The sequence below is a fragment of the Artibeus jamaicensis genome, unplaced genomic scaffold, assembly GCF_021234435.1.
Source record: "Artibeus jamaicensis isolate MK-2021 breed Jamaican fruit bat unplaced genomic scaffold, CSHL_Jam_final contig_793, whole genome shotgun sequence".
NCBI lineage: Eukaryota > Metazoa > Chordata > Mammalia > Chiroptera > Phyllostomidae > Artibeus > Artibeus jamaicensis.
The window spans coordinates 10,684,810-10,711,319 of NW_026521975.1; the positions used below are offsets into that span (position 1 = coordinate 10,684,810).

The following is a 26,510-nucleotide window of genomic DNA, read 5'->3' on the forward strand; positions in this document are numbered from 1 at the left end:
TAATATTTCAGGATGAAAATTTCTTGATAAATAACATTTTGCTTATGATATAAAAGGATAATATAAAGCTCATGTTTTTAGACTTAACATACAGTCTTAATAAAGACCAACATTAGAAAGGTACGAGAGATAAAGGCAGGAGGAGCCAGATGATCTGACCCAAGTGCCTATATTTGATGCTGCGCTTACAGGAGGGCTGAGACTGGATCGCCTGCAGCCACAGCAGGGAGGCAAGAATGGAGACCCCATATTTTTCTTAATATTAGGACCATATAGCTCCTCCTTTCCTTAACCTCTGTTCTTTGATTCATTTCTCTTTCTATGTGTCAATATCTCCAGATTTCCCTTAATAACAGCAGATTCTGCTTTTCAAGGAAAGGAATGTTGTTCCCAGTTTCCATCTGGTCCTACTGCCTGAGCTAACCAGAATGTTACAGTGTTTATATGTGTTTTGGCTTTAGGCATGTTTGCTCCAACACAAAGGACAGAAGGTATCTCCACATCAGACATCATCACCCGCATTGTCCGGGACTATGATGTGTATGCCAGACGGAACCTACAGAGGGGCTACACGGCAAAGGAGCTCAATGTCAGCTTTATCAACGTGAGTTCCAACTTCATCCGAGAGTTCCTTGGCCCTATAAAGACATACATTGCCTACTCCTTCATCTGAGCTAAGCTTGCTTTTCAGTCTGCTATAATTATCTCCTGCAAAAGCTCAATGAATCATCTTTGCAGATAACACTATTCCAAGCTCTTTACAAGTAGAATGAAACAGAGGCATTTTCTGTCTTTATGGTATGGTATCAACACATTGATAAAAAGACTCGCAGCTAATTAAATAAATAAGAATGTGTAACTTACAAAGTACAATATATATATTAAATACAATTAAAAGAGTGGTTCTTAGCCTTTTTGTTTTTTGATTTGATGGGTCTTTTGAAAATCTATTGAAAGCTGTGGACCCCTTGCCTGTGTGGATAGCAACACACATTTTGCATGCAATTTCTAAGGCCATAAAAACCTAAATTTTACATTTTGATTTATGAAGGCCAGTTTTTCTTTAGGTAAATATTGCCCTTTAGAAACAAACTGCTATATATTTTGTATATAAATTATACCTATATAAAGTTTATTTTAAAAGAAACTGCTAACTATATCTTCTGCATTAGTAGTTTACCATACTTCCTTATCTGTACCTCACTGTGAATTATGAATGGGGGAAACGGTTTCATCTGAATATGATTTATGTCTGGAGATAAATCCTAGCTGTTGTTAACCACCTAGTAAATAACTTTTTATCTATTTTCAGGTGTTTAAATTTTTTTTAAGATTTTATTATTTTTTTTTTTGAAAGGGGAAGGGAGGGAGAAAGAGAGGGAGAGAAACATCAGTGTGTGGTTGCCTCTCACACGCCCCCATTGGGGACCTGGCCTGCAACCCAGGCATGTGCCCTGATGGGAATCGGAACAGTGAGTGACCCTTTGGTTCACAGCCCGCGCTCAATCCACTGAGCTATGCCATCCAGGACAGGTATTTAAATTTTTCAAACATAGTTCCTTACCCCTTTATTATTGAGAAATTAATGAGAATACTTTTCATTTGACTAAAGACGCTCCTTCCGCCCCCATGTCCAGAGAAGTCCCGTCGTTTTCTCTTCTCTTCAGGGAAGCTGGTAGGACCAAGCACATCATCTTTATTTTGCGAAAGAGCAAACAGACCTCCAAATACCAAAAATAACTCTTTAAAAAATCATAGAATAAGCTAGTGATAGAGGAGAAAAATCCAATACAATAAATGAAGTAAGTAAAAGATCTACTACTTCCACTTTCAGCCTGTTGTTATAACTGACTTATTCTTGGCAATATTTTGTGCAGTGGTCTTCTTGCTCCCTTCACATCTCTGTCTAGAATGGGGTTTGGATTATGTTTGGCATGTTTATGTTCTAAGTTCATATTTTTTCTTTAAAAGTTTGACTTCATTTTCTTACATATATGTTACCAGGCCTACCCTATGTATTTAGATTAGTCATGTTTCCAAAATGTTAAAATTATCACACTTTTATATAAGATGGCCATCCAGAGCATCTCTTCTCTGTTATTATGCTAGAGAAGTTTGGGCTAGATTAAGCAAAGTGAAATTGTAAAGACTAAAAAGTGTTCATAGAGCCCTGGCTGGTGTGGCTCAGCAGATTGAGTGCCAACCTGGGAACCAAAGCGTCAGCGGTTTGATTCCCAGTCAGGGCACATGGCTGTGTTGCAGGCTAGGTCCCCAGTAGGGGGCTCACGAGAAGCAACCACACACGGATGTTTTTCTCCCTCTCAAAAATAAATAAATGAAATCTTAAAAAACAAGTGTCAATAGAGTGCTGAACCATGTTTCTTTGCCCCCTTTGGTATGAAAGGTCTGGGTAGGTATTACTTCTCAAAACAACTCTTTCTTTACCTAGGAGAAGAAATACCACTTGCAGGAACGGGTTGACAAAGTAAAGAAGAAAGTGAAAGATGTGGAAGAAAAGTCAAAAGAATTTGTTCAGAAGGTAGAGGAAAAAAGCATTGATCTCATTCAGAAATGGGAAGAGAAATCCCGAGAATTCATTGGAAATTTCCTGGAAATGTTTGGTCCAGAAGGAGCACTGGTACGTTCTTTCTTGCTGGATAATTTAGGGAATTCTCATGCTGTGGAAAGAATAATAGCATCCTTGGCCAGAAAGGGACATGGACATTCAGAAGTTATCTAATCTTTTCCCCTTACTGAGCAGAACTATATTTCAACCGTTCCCAAAAACTTCTTTGAAATCTTTCCCGAAAGAGTTACATACTCTCCTAAATAATTTTGCCAGCTCTCTATCAATGTCCAAATCAGGTGACAAAATAAGAGAGTAGCCCTGCCCACTTGTACACTATAGTTTTAGACAGAAGGAAAGAACAGAACAGTAAAAAGAAAGCTGCACTCCACTACAAACAGCTTCTTCTATATTGCTGGGTGAGGTGGGAATTCTGTCCTTCAGGAGTAGCAAGTTCTCAAGCCAGATAGAGGAGGGGTATATATATATATATATAGCCATTCAGCAGGTGAGCCCTAGGTTAGATATTTGGAAGGACCTGACTGTGAAGGTGTTTGGATACGAGAATAGATTATTCAGGGAAAATATGAATTCCCTTTTCAGAGAACTCTGAAATGCAGAGAGGTACCCTTTTGTGTGAATTAGTTCCTTTGTTCTTGCCTGGAGCCTGGACTATAAGCCAAGTCGGCCTTCAGGAATTCCCTTGACCTAGAAGTAGGATCAGGTGGCTGGAGAACAGGTAGGAACCTTTAGATAAGTCACAACGTAGACCACGTTAGGGAGAAAATGACTTAGAATTTTAGCTATGTCCCTCGTCTGGCTTACTTGCATAAGGCACTTGTGATAATTTGAAGGCTCGGCATGCCAGCAGTGATTTAGTAGGATCCATAGGTTTCTTCTAACTCTTCCTTTGGTCTCTACAGAAACATATGCTGAAAGAAGGGAAAGGCCGGATGCTGCAGGCCATCAGTCCAAAGCAGAGTCCCAGCAGCAGCCCTACTCGTGAACGCTCCCCCTCGCCCTCTTTCCGATGGCCCTTCTCTGGCAAGACTTCCCCTCCTTCCTCCCCAGCAAACCTCTCCAGGCACAAGGCTGCAGCCTATGATATCAGTGAGGATGAAGAAGACTAATTTTTCATCCCTCCTTTCCTTTCCCCTCCCCATGTCCCATCACCTTCAGAAGCTCTCTGTTGAATTCCAAATTGTGGTCCCAACAATAAACCTAAAGACAGTTGCAAAGGAAAGAAATTGGGGCAAGAGGACCTCAGATGGGGGGAGCAAACAGCCCACCCACCAAGAGACATTACCCACCCACACCGAGAAGGAGGCTGACTACACTTTAGAAGCCTGTTCTGCATCCATGTACCCTTCCCACGGACTTTGCTTTACTGTTTATGTTCATGTGATCTTGACAGGGAAATTGTCATTTTATTAATTTTTTAAAAAATCAGTCTTTCAACTACAATTAATAGAACTAATTCTTTTGCCCCTGAGGAGTGGGCAGAAGGAAGTGGTATAATACCCAGAGGCCTTTCTTTCCTGATACACTGTAGGGTTTGCCTTCTGTTCTGAGGCTGGCCAAGTCTTTTAAGCAGTGGCCATGCTGATGAGTGACTTTGGGGCAGGCAGGGGTTGAGGGATATAGTTTTGGTTTCTTTACAAGGAAATACTAAAAGCCAGGTAATAGTCACAAATCCCCTAACGGTGTTGCTGGCACATATGCCGGTGTGGCTGTGAGAAGGAGGAGAGCTGAGCCTAACTGTTCTTACTCCCTGAGGAATTTCTTGATGGACCCAGTGGGGTCCCTGAAGACACTGATGGCATCAGTCATGGCTTTTCTGCTGTGTTCATCTCAGAAAATTCTGTTGCTCGGTTATTTGGGAGCTCTTGTTGATCTCTTTCCTGTAATCTACTGTTAAAGGAAGGAACACTTTCAGGTTTACTGTGATTGTGGAGGGGAGTGGGGCAATACTCAATCCTACACAGTCATTTCAGATTCCTTTTCCCCCTGGAGCAAGTCCCTGGTCCTGCTGCTCCTGTTTCTATGCTCATACAAAGCTTTATACAAAGGGTGCTTTGTAAATGTCTGCAATTTCAACACGATCTGTTAATCCACGTTGCTCACATCACGTTGAATATTTAGAGAGATTTGCAAAGAGCATAGATGCAAAGTCATAAAGGAACATCCACCTTCCTATCTTGACCTCTGCCCCTCTTAATGTTCTTGACTCGAACCAGTGCTCCACAGGGTTTGTTTTCCTCTGAGAGTGGCAGCTGTCAGGGACTTATTTCCCTCCGCTGCCCCTTCCAGCAAGCCAGAGAAGGGTTCCCATTACAAGGATATGGTAAGCTCTCTCCCTCTCTTCCACATGTGCCTGGTGGTTATGGCCTCACCTCTCCTGTTAGGTTCCCTGGGGGGGAATGCATCACTTAAATTTCACATCAGAGAATGCTAAAGCTTAACGCTTTTTGTTGGGCTTGAGCTCATTTTAAACCTCCAGTATCCTACAGCTACATGACTTAGCAGATCATTGTCCATTAGTAACCCTGTAGCTGGGTTTAGGGGAAGACTGCTTCTGTCCAGGCCCCACCCCGTCACTCATAAATACCCCTTGTGGGGGTGGAGTTTTAGTGTTTTCAGCTAAGAAAACCACATTTTATCTTGCCCGTGCTAGGGCTGTGAGTATCTCATAGTCATTCTCCTTAACACTTCCTGGTAACACCTGCCTGCCCGCACACTGGACTACCTAGGTTCCCAAAACCTAGGATCACCCAGAGGCAGAGCGTGGCAGAGTAGAGGGACACAGAGGAGAACCTCTTGTCCTGATGGCCTGTGAAAACTACATTTGTATCTCATGAAGTGCTACTTTTACTATCAAATCTGGTTTACATGAGCTTTGGCTTGGCATCCTTTTTTTTGAAACAGGTGAAGTTGACATTTGCCTACACTGCCCAGCTTCATATGATCACGTTTTAACTTTTCTGCTTTAATCTCCTTCTTTGGGAATTTCGCCTGTTTCTTTCTTATTTTCCCTGGTACAGAAAGGCAGTGAAGTCACCTCTGAAGCCCACCTACTCGTTCCCTCCAGGTACTCATTATGCTGTATATTTTGGTTCGCAGGCCTGCGCTCAATCCACTGAGCTACACCAGCCAGGGCATATGCTGTATATTTTGAAAGGGAGATGCCCAGAAGGTGGTTTTCCTCCCTGTAGTCACTCCTCTCTAGGATATTGTCTGGGTCTCCGAGCTGTGGGCCCTCCTCCTCTGCCCTGTCAATGGGCGGCCTGGCCCTTGGAGTGTGACTCTAGGCTGAAACCCCCGTGAGACTGCTAGTGCCGGCTCGTGCACACATTCTTGGAACACTCCTTTGCCCCTTTTGCTTGGTGAGCCTCTACAGCCTCAGTCTCTTAACACTAGTATATTCCAGTAATTTTGACTGAAAGCAAAAATTTTTATGGCACGGCATGTTAGCTACTATGGGATGAATGAGATCCTAGGTGCTGGATAAGGATGGGCGGATGGCGGAAGCTGTTGGGATGATGCATTGTTTGATCACTTGTGCCTAATTAAATGGGGTTAGTGGTTTGCATACCACAGCCATACCTGTGACTTACAAAGCTAATACAATATTTGAGGTTGTGGAGCTATTTCTCTGAATGCCACACACAAAACTGTCAGCTTAAATAGGCCAAATGTGGCAGAGATGGTAGATCTTTAAATTCTGGTTGGCCCCACTGTGCAAGACGGAAGGAGAGTGGAGAAGGAAGCCCTATCACTGGTGCCAAGGAGGTGCTGTTTCAGCAGTTCCCTGGAGATGCGATGAGCAGGAAGTTTGATTTTTTCATATACTAGGCTCAGGAGCACTGAAAAATAGAGCTTGAAACTTTAGAGGAATAGAAATGGATCATTTTGCTGCTACAACTGCTTCTCATGGCTCCCGTCAAAGACCGTTATTTTATTGAGACTTGGGTAAGAAGTTTGTGTGTGAGGAGGCTGAAAATCCTGAAGAAGAAAAAATATATGAGTGAGGGCAGAACTTTTGACCTTTTCTGATCACTGATAACCTTTGGGGCAGCACCTGAGTTACACCTTTAAAATTTTCCTTGTGACTGCACGGCTGGTTGGGTGGTCTCTGGGCACTCCCGCATTCAGATCTTCACAGCACTCTTACTCTTCTTCATTAGTTTGATCTGTGGGTAACTTGTGATTTTCCTGGAGCTTATTGCCTAATCCTGCTCTAGATCTCATATTTAAAATCTTTCCAAGTCAGTTATACTTTGCTGATTTTCTTTAATTCCCTAAAAGCCATAGCTTCTACATTTTCTGTCAGCATACACTCTTACCAGAAGTTGAACCAATACATGCAGAAAAAAAAAAAAAACCTCCCTTAACAATATTTTTTAACTGATGGTATTTTTTAAGCTTACCAATATAAGTATTTTTGAAGGTTATATATTTTCAAATCATACAATGATTATTCTTGTTTTCTCATGTAGAATAGATTGTCATGAGGTAGAGAGTGCTCCCTAACTTCTATTTATCCAAATAAGTAGAGCATGTTCTCAGGATTATACTATTAAATGCTAATTTTCTTTAAAAGAAGAAAGATTTTTCTGTCTGCCAAACTTTGTACTCAAATTGGGGTAGAAAGGTATGAGGCTTATTAACATTAAGGATTACTCAGGTCGTGGTCCTTTAGGTTTGAAGTATGATTTCCCACCCTCTTTTAGAGGCAATGACTGTTTGGAACACAGAGACTTGATTGGTAGGATTTTTTTTTTTTTTTAATTGAGGAACCTGAAAAAAAAAACAGCCTTGTAAAGAAATGCTGGCCTCGGCACAAAAGTCAACCCCATCACCAGAGCGGACATCCACAGGAATGTTTTCCTCAACTGGTGTTCAGTGTATTGTTTCCTGTCTGAGTGTTATTAACTTGTTCAGAATTATTTTGGCTTTTGTCATTTAGCCAAATAAAAGCAAAGTGGTTTTACCTAATGTTTTTCTGTGTTTTGATCTGATATACATGTATATGATACATTTATGTATTGGGGTCTTTTTCCTGCACTCAATTCATTTGCTTTTGCACTCTGATGTATTTTCTCAGAGTCAAGCTCCATGACCACACTATTGAGGATTCCTTTTTCAGTCTGGCACAGAAGGTTTAAAAAGCCATTGTCCCCCAAACCGGAGGCTGACCTGGATCTCCCAAGTCTAATGTTATCTGTAAGGAAAAGAACACCTTTGATCTATTCTTCAAAAGCCTGGTTCTTTCAAGATTTTGGGCTTGTACTATTTTGCCTGAGTTCTACTCTCATTCTCATACCAGACAAACTACCATATACTCTTCCCTCTTTCGCTTCGAGAAAACTCAAAGCGACCTTTCAATATACAAGCTTTAAGGGTTGATAGTGACACCCACAAGGGTAATGTGCCCAGTTATACAGTTTCAAACTCCATCCTGTTTGTCTATTATAAAACTTGTTACCTTTCCCAGGAAAGATCGAAAACAATTTCATCCTATTGCATAATTCACTTTCATCTCTATAGTCAAATGTAATTTGCCAGTTTGTGCTGACAATGGAATCTTTCCCATTTGGTCAATGTTGAGGGACAGTAAAGAAATCGTGTGCCCATCTCATGAGTACAGTGTCTCTTTCATAGTCCAAGCCATTTCACCTCAGGCTTTGATGTTCGAATCCAGGTCTGGAGAAGAGAAAGGTTCATATCCAACCTTGCTGTCTTTCCTTCTGTAGTATATTCGTGTCAGCACAGTTAGCAGAAAAGTCTCCAGTACAAGGAGGTGGCAATTCATCACTGCAGTGTGGGGTGAAATACAGTGTAAGTTATACTGGATTATAGACTTGGTATCCCAACAGCAGCCCTGGCCTCAGTTGGACATTTTCTGTAATTTATCCTCAAACCAGGACCTAGAGTCCAGGTAACATAGCAGGTTCATGGTAGAGCCAAAACCAGAACTTGGCTCTCAACCTGCAATCTGAGGCTAACATTAAACCTCATTTCTTTTGTGCATTTTATCTCCTTTCTAACCACACCCATTTCTCTCCCAAGAGCTAAGAATCAAACCCATGGCCAACAAGGCTGACCTCAAGCTGTGGAATCACAGCTCTCTTCTGTGTGATCGGAAAAGTCCTAGTCTCCTTAATTCTCTGCTGGGATTCTTGAGGGTCCTTTTTTGAGTATTTGGAGCAGCTGGCTGCCTGGCCCAACCTCTGTTTTAAGATCTCCTCTCTGACCTTTCCGTGACCCTCCCCCTCTCACTCATCCTGGAATGAGATAAGAGCTTTTATGCGCTCACCTTGAGACCTGATTTTAGAGGAAAGAGGAGGTGAACAAGCAATCTGCCCGCCATTGGCCAAGACTGAGAAGATGGACGGCTGCAGGGCAGTCATGATGAGCAGCACCTGCAGAAGGAAGACAAGCGAGGGCAGGGCGGGCCCAGGTGCAAGGCGCCGAGGCCAGCTGGTCCACTGCCACGCTCGTCCTGCCGCAGGGGACGAGTGGCCACCTCTAGACCTGTGTGCGGTTGCAGAGGGGCTGAGATTCACACTTGATTAAAATTTGGTGGAGTTTCTAATCTTTCGGAAAATTGTAACCTCATCTTCAACCAATATTTTATGAGAGCTCCTGACAAGAAACAATAAGAACTGATTGGAGGTTCAAGTTTATTCCCCTATTTCAGTCACGGCTGCTAAGGAGCCCTTAATGGATAAAAAAGGTGGGTGATTAGGGAAGAGTCAGTCCATCTACCTCAAGTATCAGATCCCTGCTGATAGGATGATGAACAATTAACCACTGAAGTGCCCTCTGAAGAATCTTCACCTCCAGGGCTGAAGGTGAATGGAAAAAGGGGAATTAGTGTTCCATGGATACAGAGTTTCTGAGTGGAAGATGAAGTTCTGGGGATGGATGATGGTGATGGTTGTGTAACAATGTGAATGCACTTAATGTCACTGAGCTGTACATGTGAAAATTGTTAAAATTATAAATTTTGTTATGCATATTATAGCACAGTAAAAAAAAAAGAAAGAAAGAAAAAGATCATCTCTGTCCAGTGGCCCCAGGAGCACCATTTGTCTTAGTACTTGCTCTCCCCAAGTCAAGGCAGACCGGCTTGTCTGGGCTCCCCACCATAATCACAGGCCTGCTCTGCAGCCACAGGCTTTTACCCTGAGGCCTGATCCTAAGTGCTCCTGGGGCCCAGATCCTTTCTGCCCCAAAGTCCCTGGTTCCATTTCAGGCTCTTTTCTCTCTTCCCTGAGCCCCTTCCATTCTATCTATTATGTGCTGGCAATTCATGTTTCAGAGGCATGTGCTTAGATCAAATGATAATTCACGTGCAAGTTTGCTGTTAACTGTCATGCAGCTATTATTTCTTGGGAGTAGGAGAAGGGCCCAGCAAGGAGACAACAAGAATGGAGAGAGAAGGAAAACAAGAGATTGCATTTGGTGGAAAGGTTGTCTTTGGACTTGGAGAGTGGAAAGTGTGAAAAGTGAACAACTGTGCCTTGGAGAGAAGTTTCAGGAGAGGTGTGAAGATCAGAGGCAGTGCGATGAGAAGAAGGGACGTGGGCTGGGGAGTGAGACAGATCTGGGTTTATATTCTAGCCTATCCCTGTGTCTTTGAGTGAGTTCCATAGCATCTCTGGGTCTCGGTTTCCTTATTTATAAAATAAAAAGAATGACTTCTAATATTATTGTGAAAATTAAAATGCAATGTATGAAAAGGGGCTAACATATGGTATAGGTAGTTCATGTTGTAGCTGAGATAATGCTGATGCTGCTGGTAGTGATGGATTATGGGGTTTTAGGAAGTAATCATAGAAAAGAAAAAGCAAAGGCGGAAGTATTTAGGGTTTGGTAATACACGTGTTATGTTGAAATGTGCCCCACAAACAGATATGTTGAAGTCCTAACCCCAATACCTGAGAATGTGACCTTAGTTCAAAACAGCATCATTATTTCAGTTGACTAATTATATGTAATTGGTTAAGATGAAGTCATACTGGGGTAAGGTGGGCCCTTATTCGAATTTGATTTTTGTCCTTATAAGAAGAAGAAAAGAGACAAAAGACACAGTCACGGAGGGTAGAAGGCCACGTGATGACAGAGGCAGAAATCGGAGGGGTGATGCTGCAAGACAAGGAAATGCCCGGACGGCTGGCAAACCCACAGGAGCTGGGGAGAGGCCAGGACAGTTTGTCCCCTGCAGATTTCAGAGGGAGCATGGCCCAGGTGACATCTTGATTTTGGACTTGTAGCCTCCAGAACTGTGAAAGAATATATTTCTGTTGTTTTAAGCCACTTGGTGACATTTCGTGACAGCAGCCCTAGCAAACAATTTCAGCACAGAAAAGCAAAAACGGGGAAGTGGCCGGGATCATTTTCCAGATCTCAGGAAACCTAAGGTGTAAGATTCCCAGACCTGCTTCTAGCCTCTGTTAGTCTCACCTCCTAATCCCAGTTATCTGTAGCTCTGTTGTGAACCGTCCTTCCCCTCCCAGGGTGTAGTTACCTGGAACAGAGCAAATTTGGCTCCCATGTTCTGCTCGCCCAGGTGCAGCCTGGCTTGACGGAAAAGGATCCCCAGTGTCCAGAGAGCCAACAGGGTGGACACACCCAGGAAAGTGTTGATCCACAGAGCTGTGCTCTCCTCGGAAATCTGGCGACAGACCAGACAGGAGTCAGTGAGGGAGGCAGGCCCTTTTCTTTATTTTTCTCCCCAAGGCGGAACAGTTAATTTAAAAAGCCCCATAGCCTTGGCCTGCTCCAGTCTCCCTCCCACCATAGGCTCTGAACCTGTATTTTTCCACAGTCACCCTGTCCCCAAGTAGCAGAGGATGTTGGTGCCAGCTATTCCTGCTAGAGCTCAAAGGGACTACATGAGCCTTGGACCTCGCTGCCCCTTCCTCCTGGCTTACATCTGCTGGGTCATAGATGCCATCGGGGATGAGAAACAGGCCCACCAGGCTCAGGGAAATTTTAAAGAAGGCGTACTGGAATGGGCCCAACGTCAGCAGCTGAAGCTTTTTCCTGCAGGGAGAAGAGGGTTAGGGACATGGACCCACAGGCCACCCTCCTCAAGAAGACTCATCTCCCTCACTGGGCCCCTGGGCTGAGAGGCTTCGATGCCATCAGACACCAAAATGGTTAAATGAATGGTGACACAGGAAGAAGCCAAGATGTTGAGAGCATTGGCAATTCTTGCTTCCCACTCACTCCTAGGCCAGAATGCTGCCTTTTGAGTGCTGACCCAACCCCATTAACCAAAATGAGCATGAGGGGGCGAGTAAAGAGCCTACAGTCTAGTTTGTTTCGCATGGCTACACTTTGTAGGTGGCAGTGGGCTTAAGTGACAGGAACTTTGGAGTTCTCTTTTCTCCGCTCCCCTTCCTCCTGGGCGCCCACCCTTTCATCATCAGGTTTGTCCCATATAAGACTAACTCCAGGAGGCTTGAGGCAGGCCTGAGAGAGCCAGCAGATGCTCTCGGGACAGTGCAGGAAGAGGTCACCTGTTCTTTGAGGACACCTCTCCCTCCTCTCTTACCTGGTGAGCATGAGTTTGGGGCAACAGGGGCAGCAGCAGCAGCAGGGGCCGGTGTGGATCATCATCGGGGTGTCCTGCAGTGTCCTCACCACTGCCTCCTTCCCACCGAAGCCTTCCACCATGACCCGCATCAGCAGGTAAAAGCACACCGCATAAAACCTGCAGTGGGGAGAGAACTGGGCCTGAGAGCACACGGAGGGGAGGCAGTAGCCAGCTGAGGGGCGTCCTTTGCTGCCAAAGAAAGATGGACTGCAAAGAGAGTGGAGAGGGGCGGGGCTCACTGAGGGGAGTACGGTAGGGACTAGCCATTCTGAACGTGTGACCCAAGAGGAGCAAGAGAAGAGGATGGCATCCAGGGGCTGGGAAGGGGGAAATTTCAGGCTTTGGGGTTGAAATGATGACGGGATAAACAGATCCAGAAGTTCAAGAGACCCGAGTTAGCACAAGTCGGAAAGGGATCAATTTGTGATCGATACTAATTGATTTGCAGGGATTTGTGGAAGGCATAGGGGGTAAAAGAAGACATGGGTTCTGGAGTCCTGGGTGAGAGGGGAGCAGAAGGGGACCCCAAAAGGATACTAGGCCTAGAGCTGAGTTCAGCAGGACGCTCACGAGGTTATGGCCATTTCCACAATCGTGAGGGAACGAGGAATCCAGAGACCGAAGCAACAGAACACAGACACCACCTGCTTGGACAGGAGCAAGAAGCCAGTTACGGGAACGAGGGAAACTGTGCTCACCCTCTTGAAATTTTCATGACGAGGGCTCAAGGAAGCAAAACATAAATGTCTGAAGTACTATTACTTAAAAGTGGACAGCTGGAAAAATCACTAATTGAATTTAAAAACATTTTAATTTAGCTCTCAGTTCCTTCTATGTCTATAATTAGAGACAGCAAGTCCCCTTGAGTCAGGGGCTTTTTTGAAGACTATCTCATCTTAAATCCCTGGGGTGGGAGTAGAGGACTTCATCCTTAGGAGTAAGAGGACCAAGATCCAACCCTTCCTTTTCAACAACCCATGTTATTAGAGCATCACTGATGACCTGAGATAGCCCAGGCAGATGTCATTGGGCAAGAAAGGACCTCGTGGGCCTCACTCTCCACCCTAATGGGCACTCAGAGCTCACCGGAAGGAAGCAGAAGCCCAACCTTACGGTCCGTGAGCAAGCCAAAGGCCTTCATAATGGCTGTGGAGTTTCAAAAGCTTGCAATGTAAGAGTAGAGCTAAGTATGACCCCATGGGAAAAAAATTCTTTCCCTCTCACACTCTAAGGAACCTCTGCTTGTCCATACACAAAGGAGGCTTGCTTTTAACAGCAATATAGTAGCGGAGGAGTGATTGGGCCACTGGTCACTGAGAGGTTTCTTTAGCTGTCTCTGTGGCTCTAACAATTCCAATACTACATCCCACTGCCTGTTGACCTCCCCAGCATGGGTCCCAAATGCAAATGGAGGTCACATTAGAAGCCTCCACCCTAAGGTGGTAGAGGCAGGCAACCCTTTGCTGACTCGCGTTGTTGAGTTTAGAGGAATTCTCAGAATGGTCCCCACCTCCTTTTCAGTCCCCCCCGAAGGGCAACTATAGGGCCCTCACCGTGGGTGCAGAGCTGATCCAGAGCAGAGTCCTCCTCTTGATGGGGCAACGGGTGTTCTTGTACAGGTAGACGGCATCCTCCAGGAAGATGGCAATTGAGCCCAGGGCAAGCAAGGTCATGATGACTGTGAGGGCAATTTCCACAGGGCCCAGTGCTAGAGTGGAAGGAAAGAGGACAGACTCCAGGGAGCTGAAGTCCAGAACTGAGGGGCAGGAATGTGGCTTCCTCACTTGGATCTAAATTGCTTTACCATATACAGAATTGTCTGACCCAGGCTCCCATGCATGCAGAACAATGGCTTTTTCTTAGACCTAGAAAATCTAACATGTGGCTAGAAAACAGTCATTCTTCTGCATGGATGGGAGACTGGACCACGTAATTTCGGGTATGGTGAGGTTCACTGGAACAGGAGTACAGACATCAAACAAGTTTTTCCATAGTGCAACTTTTGGAGTAGGAGTTCAGTAGGGTCTATTCGATTTTCTACCTCAGGTGCCACGTGTCATGCTAGCAAACAACATTAGAATTGAAGCAGAATGTAATTAGTGATATACTTTAGAACCATTTGAATTTGATTTCAAAAATTATGTCATAAACCTGGGACTCCACACTGAGTGTTGGTCTCACACTTAGTCTTACAACACTGAATGTGGCCCAGTGGCTTTCTTTAGTGTTTATCATATTCATTCAAGGAGTTGTTACAAGGTAGCTGTCCAGGCCCAGCCCTTAGAGATGCTGCTTCAGTGGATCTGGGATGGGCCCAGTAACTGCGTTTTTAACAGATTCCCCTGATAATGGTCAGGGGATAAACATTCTCACATCACCAGTGAAGCTCTTCAGGCCTCACCATTGCTAACAGAAAAAAATGAATCTAGTTACAGTATGTTTTCTAAACAGGTGACTCACCAATGCAACCACTAGTTTTAAAGGGTTCTGTGTTCCTAGTGACTAAGTCTGGACCCTCATTTACCTAAGTCTCTTCCCCAGTTAGCAGACTTGCTTCTCTCTACCTCCTACCTGGCTAGATGAGAGGGAAAAGGGGCAAAGGAAGAGTGTCAGAACCCAGTCCACTGTCGTTGTGCATTGGGAGTAAAGTAGGAGGAAGGCATTGGCTAGTCTGCCCTATGTTCTGGTGACTAAGGGCAGCTCACCCAGCGAGATAATACTGCCAAAACCAAACCAGGGAGGAAGGAAACCGCACCACAGTAGAGACCTGTCATCTGCATCAGCCATACCTGGTGGCACCGCAAGAAGCAACCAGGCAAAGGTGAATCTGTCCAAAAATACCATGTTGATCCTGGTGGCTTTTCAGGGCACATGTTTATCTCTCTGTTTGCTTTACCCCAGGGAGGCCCATTATCTCTGATCACAGTCAGGTAATTGCCAACCCGCAGGACCTGCCATGGGGAAGCCGGCCCTCGGATTCCAGCTCCTAAGCAAAGAGCTAGTAGGAAAGTTTTTCCTTCTACCACAGGCCATAAAAGACAGGATCGTGCTGTTTTTCTTTGCTCCCACCCCTCCCTTCCTCCATTCGGCTCCATTTAGTCAGGACAGAGCCGTCTGGGTGTCTGAGCCACTGGCTTGGCAGGGTGATCACCATGTAAGGTATAAAAAAGTCAAATCACTATATTTACACCCGAAATTAATATAACTAATATAATATGACATAATAACTATACATCAATAAAAAAATAAATGAATAAGTGACTGGCTGGGCATTGCTGTTACTGGTTAGTTCTGTTGCCTCTTTCTCAATTACCTCTCCAGATATATTATTCAAAGGCCCTGCAAGTTTTGAATATTAAACAACTTGTCGCAGTCCTTTACTTAAAAAAAAAAAACACTTCACCTTTTTCTCCTTGAAAAATTTAAAATATAAACACACAGAGGATTTGTTTTATACGGTATTACCCTTTTATATCAAAAATTTGTATTTAAAACAATTATGGAGATACACCTAAAGCCAGCCATTTTTCAAAATAATTTTAAATAGGTTAAAGAGATAAGTCTTTAAAAATCAACCAGGAAAAATTGAGAGCGCAAAGAAGAGAGAAAGAATTGTATTTTTGTCAAAACTTTGGACATGAGACACCTTTCTGAGCTTATGAGCAACACAGAAATCACAAAGAGAGCAGTGGTCAAATATGACATAGTTTAAACTTCTGAATGTTATAAAAAGGGAGGAAACACACTGGGGGAAAGCATTTTTGATAAAAGTGTACTAAAGTTTAAGATCTTTGTCACCTAAAGAAAGTTAGTACAAAAACAGGAGGCTCTGACACATGGGAAAAGCGTCGCTCTGCCTAGCAGCCAGAGAAGAGCAAAATAATGGTGATGTATTCTTTTTTGTTCTATTAAATGATAATGTTTAATATTAAAATGAGAATGTTTGTGATATTATTGAATAATAATACATCACCATTAAAACAACTTAAATATCTGACAGTATTGGAATTATTAAGTCAACTATCCCATAGAATATTATTCAGACGTGAAAATTTTGTGCATGCCATAAAAAGTCTTTGTGAAGAGTATATAATAATATTTTTAAAAACTTATTAACATTCCACAACTGGTGTGGCTCAGTGGATTAAATGGTGGCCTGTGAACCTAAAGGTCACTGGTTCAGTTCCCAGTCAGAGCACATGCCTGGGTTGTAGGTGGGGTTCCCAGTTGGGGACATGCAGGCAGCAACCAACTGATCGATGTCTCTCTCACACATTGATGTTTCTCTCCTCTCTTTCTCCCTCCCTTCCCCTCTCTCTAAAAAGCAAACAAACAAAAACCCAACTTCTTAACAGTCAACTAAAAAACCCAAAATCTTCTTGGCAGACCCACTGGAGAATAAAAAAGAACATTGACCCTTTCCTCATCTCATTCAAAAACACTTAAATGTGAAAGTTAAAACCAAGTTTTTAGAAGAAAACAGAGAAATGCATCTCCATTACTTGGAGATAGGCAAAGGTCTTTTAAAATAGGTCACAAAACCACCAATCATAAAAAGTTAATAAATTGGACTTCCTTAAAATTAAGAATTTCCACCAGTCAGAAGAAACTATTAAGAGAATGAAAAGGCAAGCTCCGACTGAGAAAAGATAGTTGTAATATAGATAGTCACCAAGAGACTCATACCATAATATATAAAGAATTCCCATCATTAAGAAAAAGACAATAATTTTTTACTTTAAAAAAGATCTAAACAGTAACTTTACAAAAGAAGATACCCAAATGTTCACAAAACATAAAAAGATGCTAAGTATCTACAGTTGCCAGAGAAAAAAAAAACCACCAAAAGGGCTGAAATTAACAGTGCTGACAATTATAAGTGTTAGGAGAGATAAATGGTTGGAACTCACACACTGCTGTCAAGAGGAGTCCAAGCACTTTGGCAAGCAGTTTGGCAGCAGCTATTAAACATCCACCTACCCTAAGACACAGACACTGCACTCTGGGATACCTGTTCACTAGAGATGCTTATAATCACAGAAAGAATGTTCAGAGCAGCCTTTTTCACAATGGCCCAAACTGGAAACAGCCTGCAGGGGAAGTCAGGGATGCAAAATGGTTCCAGCAGTAAAGGCTTCTGGAAAATGTTGGATTCTCTAACTTTCTGTGACTGTTTAACTCTCTGTAGCCTCAGGCTAACTGCCTCCCGAAGGTAAATGTCCTGCCAGGAAGGAGATTAACGAATGTACCAGTGTGGATAACTGACTGATATTATCTGTTAACTTAGAAATGCACATTCTTTTGGTGGTTTATCTGGCTACCCACCACGTGGTTTTACTATTAATCCCCTATAAAAAGAGATCCTGTTCAGAGAGGGGTGTTGATGTCTTCCCAGCGGGTCCCCACTGGGAGCAAGCAGCTGCTCTCTGCCTGTGTATGTAAGTTTCTCCTACTAAAGCTCTTATAAATTTGAATAAGGCTCCTCCATGCCAGTGCTTCAGAATCAGTTCTAAATTTAGACTTTTGAGGCTTTCCCCAATATAGCCCATATGTTTTTCAATAAGAATGCAGACAAGTGAATTGTGATATATTTACATAAGGGAATATCACACAGCAATAAAAAGAATGAGCTATTGATACACGCAATGAAACTGATTACTCTTAAAAACATAATGATGAATGAAGGAGGCCAGACACAAGAGCACAAACTGTTGGATTTTGTTTTGATCACTTGAAGAACAAGGGAAATTAATCTATAGAAGTGACAGAGGTTAGAATAGAGAAATTGTGAGAAACCGCTCCCCTCTGGATGCTGGAAATGTTGCATATATTGACCTGGGTGGCAGTTTCACAGTTGTACACATAGGTAAAATTCACCAAGCTATATACTTCAGATCATTGTCCTTAAATGCATACCTTAAAAAAAAAAAACCTTATGTGGACAAAACAGAATGAAAAATAAACACAGTAACAATTATAACCATGCTTAAAGGATTTACTTGGGGAAAGAAAGGTCCAAAAAAGTTGAAGAAGAGAGTGAGGCACTAGCACCTTTATCTGACAAAATGGAAAGTCAAGAAGCATTATCGATAGCGGAATAGGAAATAAACTATAGGTAAAATGCACAAACCTATAGAAATAACCAACCAAAAATACTGACATAATTATATGGAGAGAAGGAAAGAAGTTTGGTGCCCAGTGGGCTGCATCCTCGTGTATCACAGAGGCAGCCACAGGTGATGCCCAAAGCTGATACCCAGGAAATAAAGGTGCGCGCAGACTGGCGATGTGACGGTAACTATCAAAAAAATCTTCAGCTAAAAAAGGAGGGGGATCAGAAATGAGAATGGACAGGGCAGGGGATTGTTGACTTTCATTAGCAGCCCTTTTGTACTATTTGAATTTTTAACCATGTACATATATTACTTTAATAAAATGAAAATATTAAAAAATGCCTAGAAATACTAAAAAAATTAGCAATGACGTCTTTGGGTAATGAGACGGTGGGTGGTTTTTGCCTTCTTTTCTACCTTACCCATTTATTTTACAATAAACATGTATTTTATAAAAAATGTTTTTAAAAGGATACATTTTGCCAAACATATGCTAATACGAAAGACTCATATGATCTCGTGCTTAAACAAACAGGACATAAAATTGTAGGTATGGTGTGATTTCTAATGTTACATAAAAACACAGAGGAAGGAAATTGCAAGCAGGGCCTGTTTCCAAGTGGTGGGAAACCGCCACTTTTTACTTTTCAGGATTTTCATATTTACTTGCCTAAACCTGAATTATTTTTACAATAGAAATATTTAGTTAAAAATACACACAAAGATAAAGTACTGGAAGGCAGAAACCAAAATCGATTCAGTGGCTTTCTAAAAGCCAATGTCCACTGTTGGGAGGGGGAGTCCTGCCTTGGCCTATCCTCGCCTGACCCCACTCCCTCCCTGGCTCTTGTCCTCATCAGGTCACTGAACCGAGAGTGGAAATTGCCCTTTCTCAGGCAAGCCATCAAGGCCAAATCCTTCCTCAGTCTTCACCCTCCTTGACTCCTCCCTCCTCCCTAAAACTCTTCCCTCCCCATGACTCACAGAACCACAGTCCTCATGACTCCCCTCTGGGCCTCTGACCCTTGGTCTCCTCTGCAGATTCCTCACCCTCTCCCACACCTTGTGTTCTGCAAACTCAGTCACTGCAGCTCTGCTCTTCTCCGTTCATAGAGGTATTGTATTTCCCCGCCACTCCTTCAGTCTCCCAACAACCACGTGGGTGTTCACACCTCCAGGACCTTACACTTGGCTTCTGCTGGTTCAGCTTTTCTCCCTGACAAGTATAGTGGACGGCTCCTCTCAGCATTGAGCTCTCAGCTCAAATGCCTCTCCTCTGGCAGCCTCCTTTAAATGCACAGTGGGACCTGCCCCTCCCACAATGACGTTATTTACATATTGACTTACTTGCTTGTCTGCCTCTTCACCTTAGTATAAATCACACTGAGGCAGGGACTTTGTCAGCCTTGTTCTCTGTTCTGCCTCCAAGGGCTTGGAACAGCAACTGTGACTATTTGTTGAATGAAAGGCATAATCCCCTGAGAATTCTTATTGCCATCTCTATTTTACAGGCTTTTTCAGGAAACCAAGCCTAGAGTGACAAGCACGTTGCCCAAGGTCACACAGTCTTGAAGTGGATGAGCTAGGATTCAAATGGAGGGGTTTCTCACACTAAACCCATGCTCTCAACCATCACACACGCTGATTATTGGCTGGGTTCACGTCCGTAGAAGAGGGAATGAGGAGTGCTAGAAACAACCAAATGCAACCCTGAAAGATTGTTTATGAAGGAGGGGGAAGGGCATATTCTGACTCTAATGCAGAAATGCCTTTGTGCTTTCTTGTAAATGCTGGCTTTGGTACCCTGTTCTTTCTCACACTTGTACTGTCTGTAGGCTCTTGTATGCATCTCCACAGTGCAAAAGCCAAGCAAAAGAGTTTCTTAGCAACCATAGCCCGGCACCACTGTTCTCCATCAAACTTATTTATCTTCTTAGAAGATTGTCTCCTACCTTATTTTTCTGCATCTTAATTGCAATTATGGGACAAAAGTGGTCTATGGACAAAGGATTTTTGGAAGAGACTTATATACGTGTTTCTTTTCTGCAGAGCATACTGAAGTGTTTTATCTGATTTACAATGTTAATTTCCAAAAGGAGGTTATAGAATTACAACTTTTATAAAACTTGTTTTTCTACAGACTCTGTTTTCATGAAGCACTCTTTGGGATTCCAGGAACACACTTTGGGAAATGCTTGTCTAACCATTTTGAATACAAGTACAACTTTAGCAACTAACAAATTTCTCACTGTCTCCAAAATAGTGAAGATTACTTTTTATGTAATGAAAACAATGTCAGAACATTAAAAATTTGAAGAAAGAGTATTATCCATAGTATCAGTGGGATCCTGGTCAAAAATTACTTTATTTTTGCATATTTGTTTCCATGGAGGTTAAGGGCATAGGCTCTGAAGTTAGAGACACATGAATTCAAAGTAAAATTCCAAATGCATTTTGACTTCTGGCCAAGATGGAGGTGTAGGTAGATACACTTTGCCTCCTCGCACAACCAAAAGAAGGACAACAACTAATTAAAAAACAAAAAATAACCAGAACTGCCTGAAAATTGAACTATATGGAAGTCCGACAACCAAGGAGTTAAAGAAGAAATATTCATCCAGACTGGTAGGAGGGGCGGAGCCAGGCAGTGGGACAAAAAGGACTCTGACCAGGCTGCGGCTGGAGAACCTGGACTGGTGAGGTGGCAGCTGGCAGACTGGGCAGTCCCACATTTGTGTGCAATAGACCTGGAGGAACAACTGGGGAGTGAGACAAATTGCAGAACCCAGGGTTCCAATACAGCGAAATAAAGCCTCAAAACCTCTGACTATAAAAACCTGTGGGTGTTGGGTCAGTGAGAGAAACTCCCAGCCTCACAACAGAGTTTGTTGGAGAGACCCACAGGGTCCTAGAATGTACACAAACCCACCCACCCAGGAATCAGCACTAGAAGGGCTCAATTTGCTTGTGGGTAGCAGGGGAAGTGTCTGAAAATGGTGTGAGAGCCAAGCAAGCCACATTTTTTCCTCTCTGACCCCTCCCCCACATACAGCACCACAATGTGGAGAAGAGGGTTGCCCTGCCCTGGCAAATATCTAAGGCTCCACCTTTTATAATATAACAGGTGAGCCCAGACAAAGAAATATGACCCAAAAGAAAGAACAGATAACAAGCTCCAGAAAAAGAAATGTGACGAGGAGATAGCCACCTATCAGGTGCAGATTTGAAAACACTGGTAATCTGGGTGCTCACAGAAATGGTTGAGTATGGTTGCAAAATAGAGGAGGAAGTGAAGGCTACGCAAAGTGAAACAAAGAAAAATATGCAGGGAATCAACAATGAAGGGAAGGAAACCAGATCTCAAATCAATGATTTGGAGCAGAAGGAAGAAATAAACATTTAATCGGAACAGAACAAGAAACAATAATTCAATAAAATGAGGAGAGGCTTAGGAACATTCAAAACAACTTTAAACATTTCAATATCTGAATAATAGGGGTGCTAGAAGGAGAAGAGGAAGAGCAAGAAATTAAAAACGTATTTGAAAAAATAATGAAAGAAAACTTCCTCAATTTGGTGGAGATAGACATACAAGCCCAAGAAGTTCAGAGATCCCAAACAAGTTGGATCCAAGAAGCACACACCAAGACACATCATAATTAATTATCCAAGATTAAAATAAAGAAGAGAATCCTAGAAGCAGTAAGAGATAAGGAGACAGTTACCTACAAAGGAGTTCCCATCAGACTGTCAGCGGATTTCTCAAAAGAGACCTTACAGGCAAGAAGGGGCTGGAAAGAACCATTCAAAGTCATGAAAGGCAAGGACCTTCATTCAAGATTGCTCTATCCAGCAAAGCTGTCATTTAGAATGAAAGGGCAGATAAAGTGCTTCCCAGATAAGGTCAAGTTAAAGGAGTTCATCATCACCAAGCCTTATTATATGAAATGTTAAAGGGACTTATCTAAGAAAAATAAGATAATCAAAACTATGAACAGTAAAATGACAACAAACTCACAACTACCAACAACTGAACATAAAAATAAACAAACAAATACACAAACTAAGCAAACAACTAGAATAGGAACAGAATCCCCAAACTGAGATCACATGGAATGAGCAGAGGAAGGGGTGAATGGGGGGGGAAAGTACAGGGAATAAGAAGCATAAATTGTAGGTAGACAATAGACAGGGGGAAGTTAAAAGTAGTATAGGAAATGGGGAAGCCGAAGAACTCATGCGTATGACTCATGGACATGAACTAAAGGGCGTGGGGCATGCTGGGAGGAGGGGGATGTGGGGTGGAGGGGAATAAAGGGGAAAAATGGGACAACTGTAATAGCATAATCAATAAAATATACTTAAAGAATTAAAAATAGTTAGGTTGTAGGACATGAGGACTTTAAGTTAAAGGAGTTATAACCACTCTTCAGAGTGGTTATACCAATTTGGAATCCCACCTGCAGTCTATGAGTTCACAGTCCACCTCAAATTCACCTTCACTTGGGATTATCAGGCTTTTTATTTAGTCTATAAGAGTGTAGTGAAACGATATTTTATTATTTAACTCTTGTTCCTTAATTCCTAAGGAAATAGACAATCTTTCTATATATGTATTGGACATTTGGGTTCCCTCTTCTATAAATTGTTCATATATTTTTTATCCAATGGTTATTGGGTAATTTTTTTTTAATACCAACTACTCACCTTTGATATAGGTTATGGGCTTGAAATGATCTTCTCCCAGTCTGTACTTTGACTTTTAACATTCTTTATCGTGTTTTTAGTCATACAGAAGTTTGGTTGCTTTATGTAGTCAATTTCCATGATTGTTTATGCTTTCTTGCATTTAAGAAATTATTCTCTACTCTCATAAAGATACATTTTTAAAATTGTTTTGTACAGATGTTTGCATTTTACATTTAGGATTTTAATCAACCAGGATTAAAGCTGCATTGGAGCTATTGTCACGTTTACTGGTTGCCACAGGGACAGGTAGTTGCCAGCAGCCCTTCTTGAAGAGTCCATCCTGCCCCAGTGAGTGGGTGTGGGATGATTTCTAGGCCCTGTATTCTCTTCCATTTTTCTACTTGTCTGACCCCTTATAGTTATTGCCTTGTTACCTTAACTATTTTAGTCTTGTTATAAGCCTTAATCTCTGGAAGGGCAGGTCTTGGCTTTACATAGTACTTTATAGTTATGTTTAAAGGTTTGGGTCAGTCCATTTAAAAAAAATCCTGTAAGGATCGTAAATGCACTCATATCATAGGCATTTCAAAAATGGATTAATTGAAATCATTCTTCCTGAATAGCTCTTTCTTAAATGGCATTTATTTCATGACAGAAGAAGAAGGAAGGGGTTTCTCCACACCCTCCGGCGGGTGCCTCTTCCTGACTCTCCTGTTTTTGGCAACGCCATCGCTGCCGCCCAGGTCCCCAGAGCCATTAGGAGAGGCTCTTTTTCCTTCGCTTACCTTGCCTAGGTATTTATTTACCAGATGGCCTGCTCTTTCTTTTGATTTCCTGTGTTTTCCAACCTTTCTTTTCTTTTCCCTGATGACTCAGACCCTTGTCCCTTATGCTGGGCTGTGGCAATAACCCCCAGTTTAGACCCCTGCTTCTCAAGGTTCTTATTCCTTGAAGCCCAGTCTGATTGTTGATAAATGGTCCTGAGGCACTATCCAGCCCCCCCCCCCAATCTCAGAGCCCTCACTAGGCCCCTCCAGGCTGCAGGATAAAATACAACTCTTCTGCCTGACACTTACTGGGCCCCACCTTACCTGCCCAGCCTCTCGATTGGCCCCTACTTCCCCACCAGCAACCTTGAATTCTGCCAGACACGACTCCTCCGTGTCTGGGGAACCTGTCTGCTCATTCTGTCTCATCCCCAGCCCAGCAGTGCTCACCACCTGCCTCCCGCTCTCCAACTGCTACCCCCTCCAATAGTTCCACCTGGGAGCAGGCAACTGGCCAGACAACAGGCCCAAATGATCTCCCTGTTTTGAATGCCCTTGATGCTTCTATTTTGCACACTTTGTAACCGAGCAGTGTGAGATCCATTTTCACTGCATAAGGCAGGGTTTCTCAGTCTCAGCACCACTGACACTTTGGCCAAGAGGATTCCTCGTGGGAGGTTTTCCTTTGTTTCAAGGGCAGCATCCCTGGCCTCTACCCACTAGATGCCAAGTAGCACCCTTTAGTTGTGACAGCTGAAACTGTCTCCAGACATTTGCAAAAGTCCCCTGGGGGATGAAATCGACTCTGGCCGACAACCACGGGTGTAAGGGAAGACTTCTATCACCAGCTGCACTCTGTGAGCAAGAGGTTCTCGGAGCTAGATGCGGCAGCTGCCTCCTGACAGCTAAGAGGTTTCTCTGGACACTTGCTGGCAGCTGGCATTCGCTGTGGTTCAGGGCATCTGAAACAGGGGTGAGCACTGTTCAAAGACACGCTCATACGTGCCTCCTAATGCGCGCTGACCACATCCTGTTGTTCAGAAAGAGTCTACTCCTTGCAGGAAGGAGTTTGGGAAAAGCATTTAGGTGCCATAAAGACATAGGCTCCTATTTATCAATGTCTCAGAGGTAATCACGCAGTAGGAAAATGAAATAAAATGTGGGCGAGAAATATTTGCTATAAAGAAGCTGGGGTCATTTGAATGTCATGTTTTATGCACCCAGAAAATAAACCGAGTCCCATCTTCAGGCTTTCACTTTCAAAGTGATTCAGTAATAGGAATCTAGTTGGCAGGAACTGTGAAAATACACCTACAGGGTCACCTAAGTTTTAAGAACACTATTCATAATAACCACCCTTCTTGAATGATTTAGGCCCCTCCCCAATAAGGCTGTTGTGAAGGTCTCGGGGGTGGGGGGGGGCCTGTGGGGCTTGGGAAATTTGAGCACCATCCTGAGTCCTCAGATGGTCCTAGGGTCTGAAAAATGCTCTAGGCCAGGGTCCCCAATTTGAAGGGACACTGGGGCTAGGATAGGTGGGAGGTCCAACATGCACGTCCGTCTCCTGGGCCAGGTTGTCATGCCCCTCTTTTGGCCTATGGGCTCCTTGAGGAATCGATCTTCTCCTCCAAGGCCTTAACCATGATAAACAAACCCTGGGCCGGCCATCCTCCCAGGACCTCCAGGCTGGCCAGCTGAGGACCACCACTCCTCTGCTCCTTTCAGCTGTCCTGACCCACCACAGGGATGCTCGTCTCCTCCTTTCAGGTCCCTCTGGGGAGGGTCCCCGACTCACCTCTCAGAAGTTGGGCTGCACTGGGAGGGAGAGAGAAGCACGCAGAGGGGATGTTGTAATTGGTTTTCAGTGCTTCCACAAGGTCTACCGTGTACCTGGAGAGACACAGCCTGCATTCAGATAGCCTTATGGACAGGCGAGAATACCGGAAGGGACGTCAGTTACTAGACGCTCCCTCAAAAACTTCTGGGTTCAGGGAGCTTGTCCATTTCTCCTCAAGTTCCTGGTTCTTGGAAGGAATTGGCGAGTGGGTCCCATCTAGCGTGCAAGGCAGCCTGCCACCGAGGCCCCGGACAGGCCTGGCTGCAGTGCCCACAGAGCCCACAGTCCTTTCACTTCACATCCCTTGGGGCACCAGCCGGGGAGAGAGAACAGAATCCCAGGGAAAGAGTGGATCCTCAGCACTAGGGGTGGGTCCCCAGCTGGTGGGAGTTCTGTGGATGCACCCTCCTCCCCCAGCTCCCAGCTCTGGGATCTTTCTCTCCTTGAATGGGGAGAGAAAGCCAAGGCTCTGAAGGGTCATGCACTGGCCAAATCCCAAGTGTCCCTGAGCGAGGACCTTAGGGACAGCCAGACCATTATCAGTTCTGTCTCATTCTGTCTGCTGGAAACCAAAGGGTACTGGGAGGGAGGGAGGGACAGGCCAGAGCGATAGAGGCCACCTGCTGCATAGCAACCAGCTTCTGGCTCAGGGCCTGCAGCCCTCACTCACCTGGGGTCAAGCTTTATCTGAGTCTTGCCTGGCTCCATTACTTCTCTCACTCTCCGGTTCTCAACTCTCAATTCTCCTTCTTGGCAGGCACTGAATAGCAAGGAAGGGCAGACAGGTGCAGGCCCTGAGGTAGGTGGCTCCCGGCCCTGCTGACTGCCAGCTTTTTCCCAAAGTACTCAGGTAGAGGATAGGCAGGGTGTCTGGGTCGTCCACGATGGCTCTCTCCCTCCTCAGGCCTCCTTGCTCAAGATTTCTATCTCA

General features: G+C 43.7%; 2 protein-coding genes across 8 annotated transcripts in view; one reads left to right on the forward strand and one right to left on the reverse strand.

Moving 5' to 3' along the window:
- Positions 1–7,561, forward strand: part of PCYT1A (phosphate cytidylyltransferase 1A, choline) — a 60,991-nt gene extending 53,430 nt beyond the window's left edge. For all 6 annotated transcript variants that reach the window (XM_037147404.2, XM_037147405.2, XM_037147403.2 and 3 more), the window contains exons 7-9: positions 462–604; positions 2,450–2,638; positions 3,490–7,561. In XM_037147404.2, the coding sequence (XP_037003299.1) occupies positions 462–604; positions 2,450–2,638; positions 3,490–3,696 (539 nt within the window). In that variant the 3' untranslated portion in view covers positions 3,697–7,561. The remainder of the gene's footprint in view (positions 1–461; positions 605–2,449; positions 2,639–3,489) is intronic.
- Positions 7,311–26,510, reverse strand: SLC51A (solute carrier family 51 subunit alpha). 2 transcript variants are annotated; one of them, XM_037147409.2, is made up of 9 exons: positions 26,250–26,510; positions 25,538–25,632; positions 13,727–13,881; positions 12,744–12,817; positions 12,132–12,290; positions 11,506–11,617; positions 11,100–11,246; positions 8,883–8,988; positions 7,311–8,380 (listed from the first exon to the last, which is right to left on the reverse strand). In XM_037147409.2, the coding sequence occupies exons 1-9, from the start codon at positions 26,285–26,287 to the stop codon at positions 8,244–8,246; spliced, it is 1,023 nt and encodes a 340-aa protein (XP_037003304.2). In that variant the 5' UTR covers positions 26,288–26,510; the 3' UTR covers positions 7,311–8,243. The 2 variants fall into 2 exon arrangements, with proteins under 2 accessions (XP_037003304.2, XP_037003305.2); XM_037147410.2 differs by lacking the exons at positions 25,538–25,632; positions 26,250–26,510 and adding an exon at positions 19,349–19,449.

Bases quoted from the DNA above. Each gene is read 5' to 3' on its own strand.
- SLC51A (XM_037147409.2), bottom strand. From the start codon at position 26,287: ATGGAGCCAGGCAAGACTCAGATAAAGCTTGACCCCAG. The intron at 11,247-11,505 runs GTAAGCCAGGAG...GTCTGTCGCCAG, and splicing joins GCATCTATGACCCAGCAGAT to ATTTCCGAGGAGAGCACAGC. The intron at 8,989-11,099 runs GTAACTACACCC...TTCCTTCTGCAG, and splicing joins CCAAATTTGCTCTGTTCCAG to GTGCTGCTCATCATGACTGC.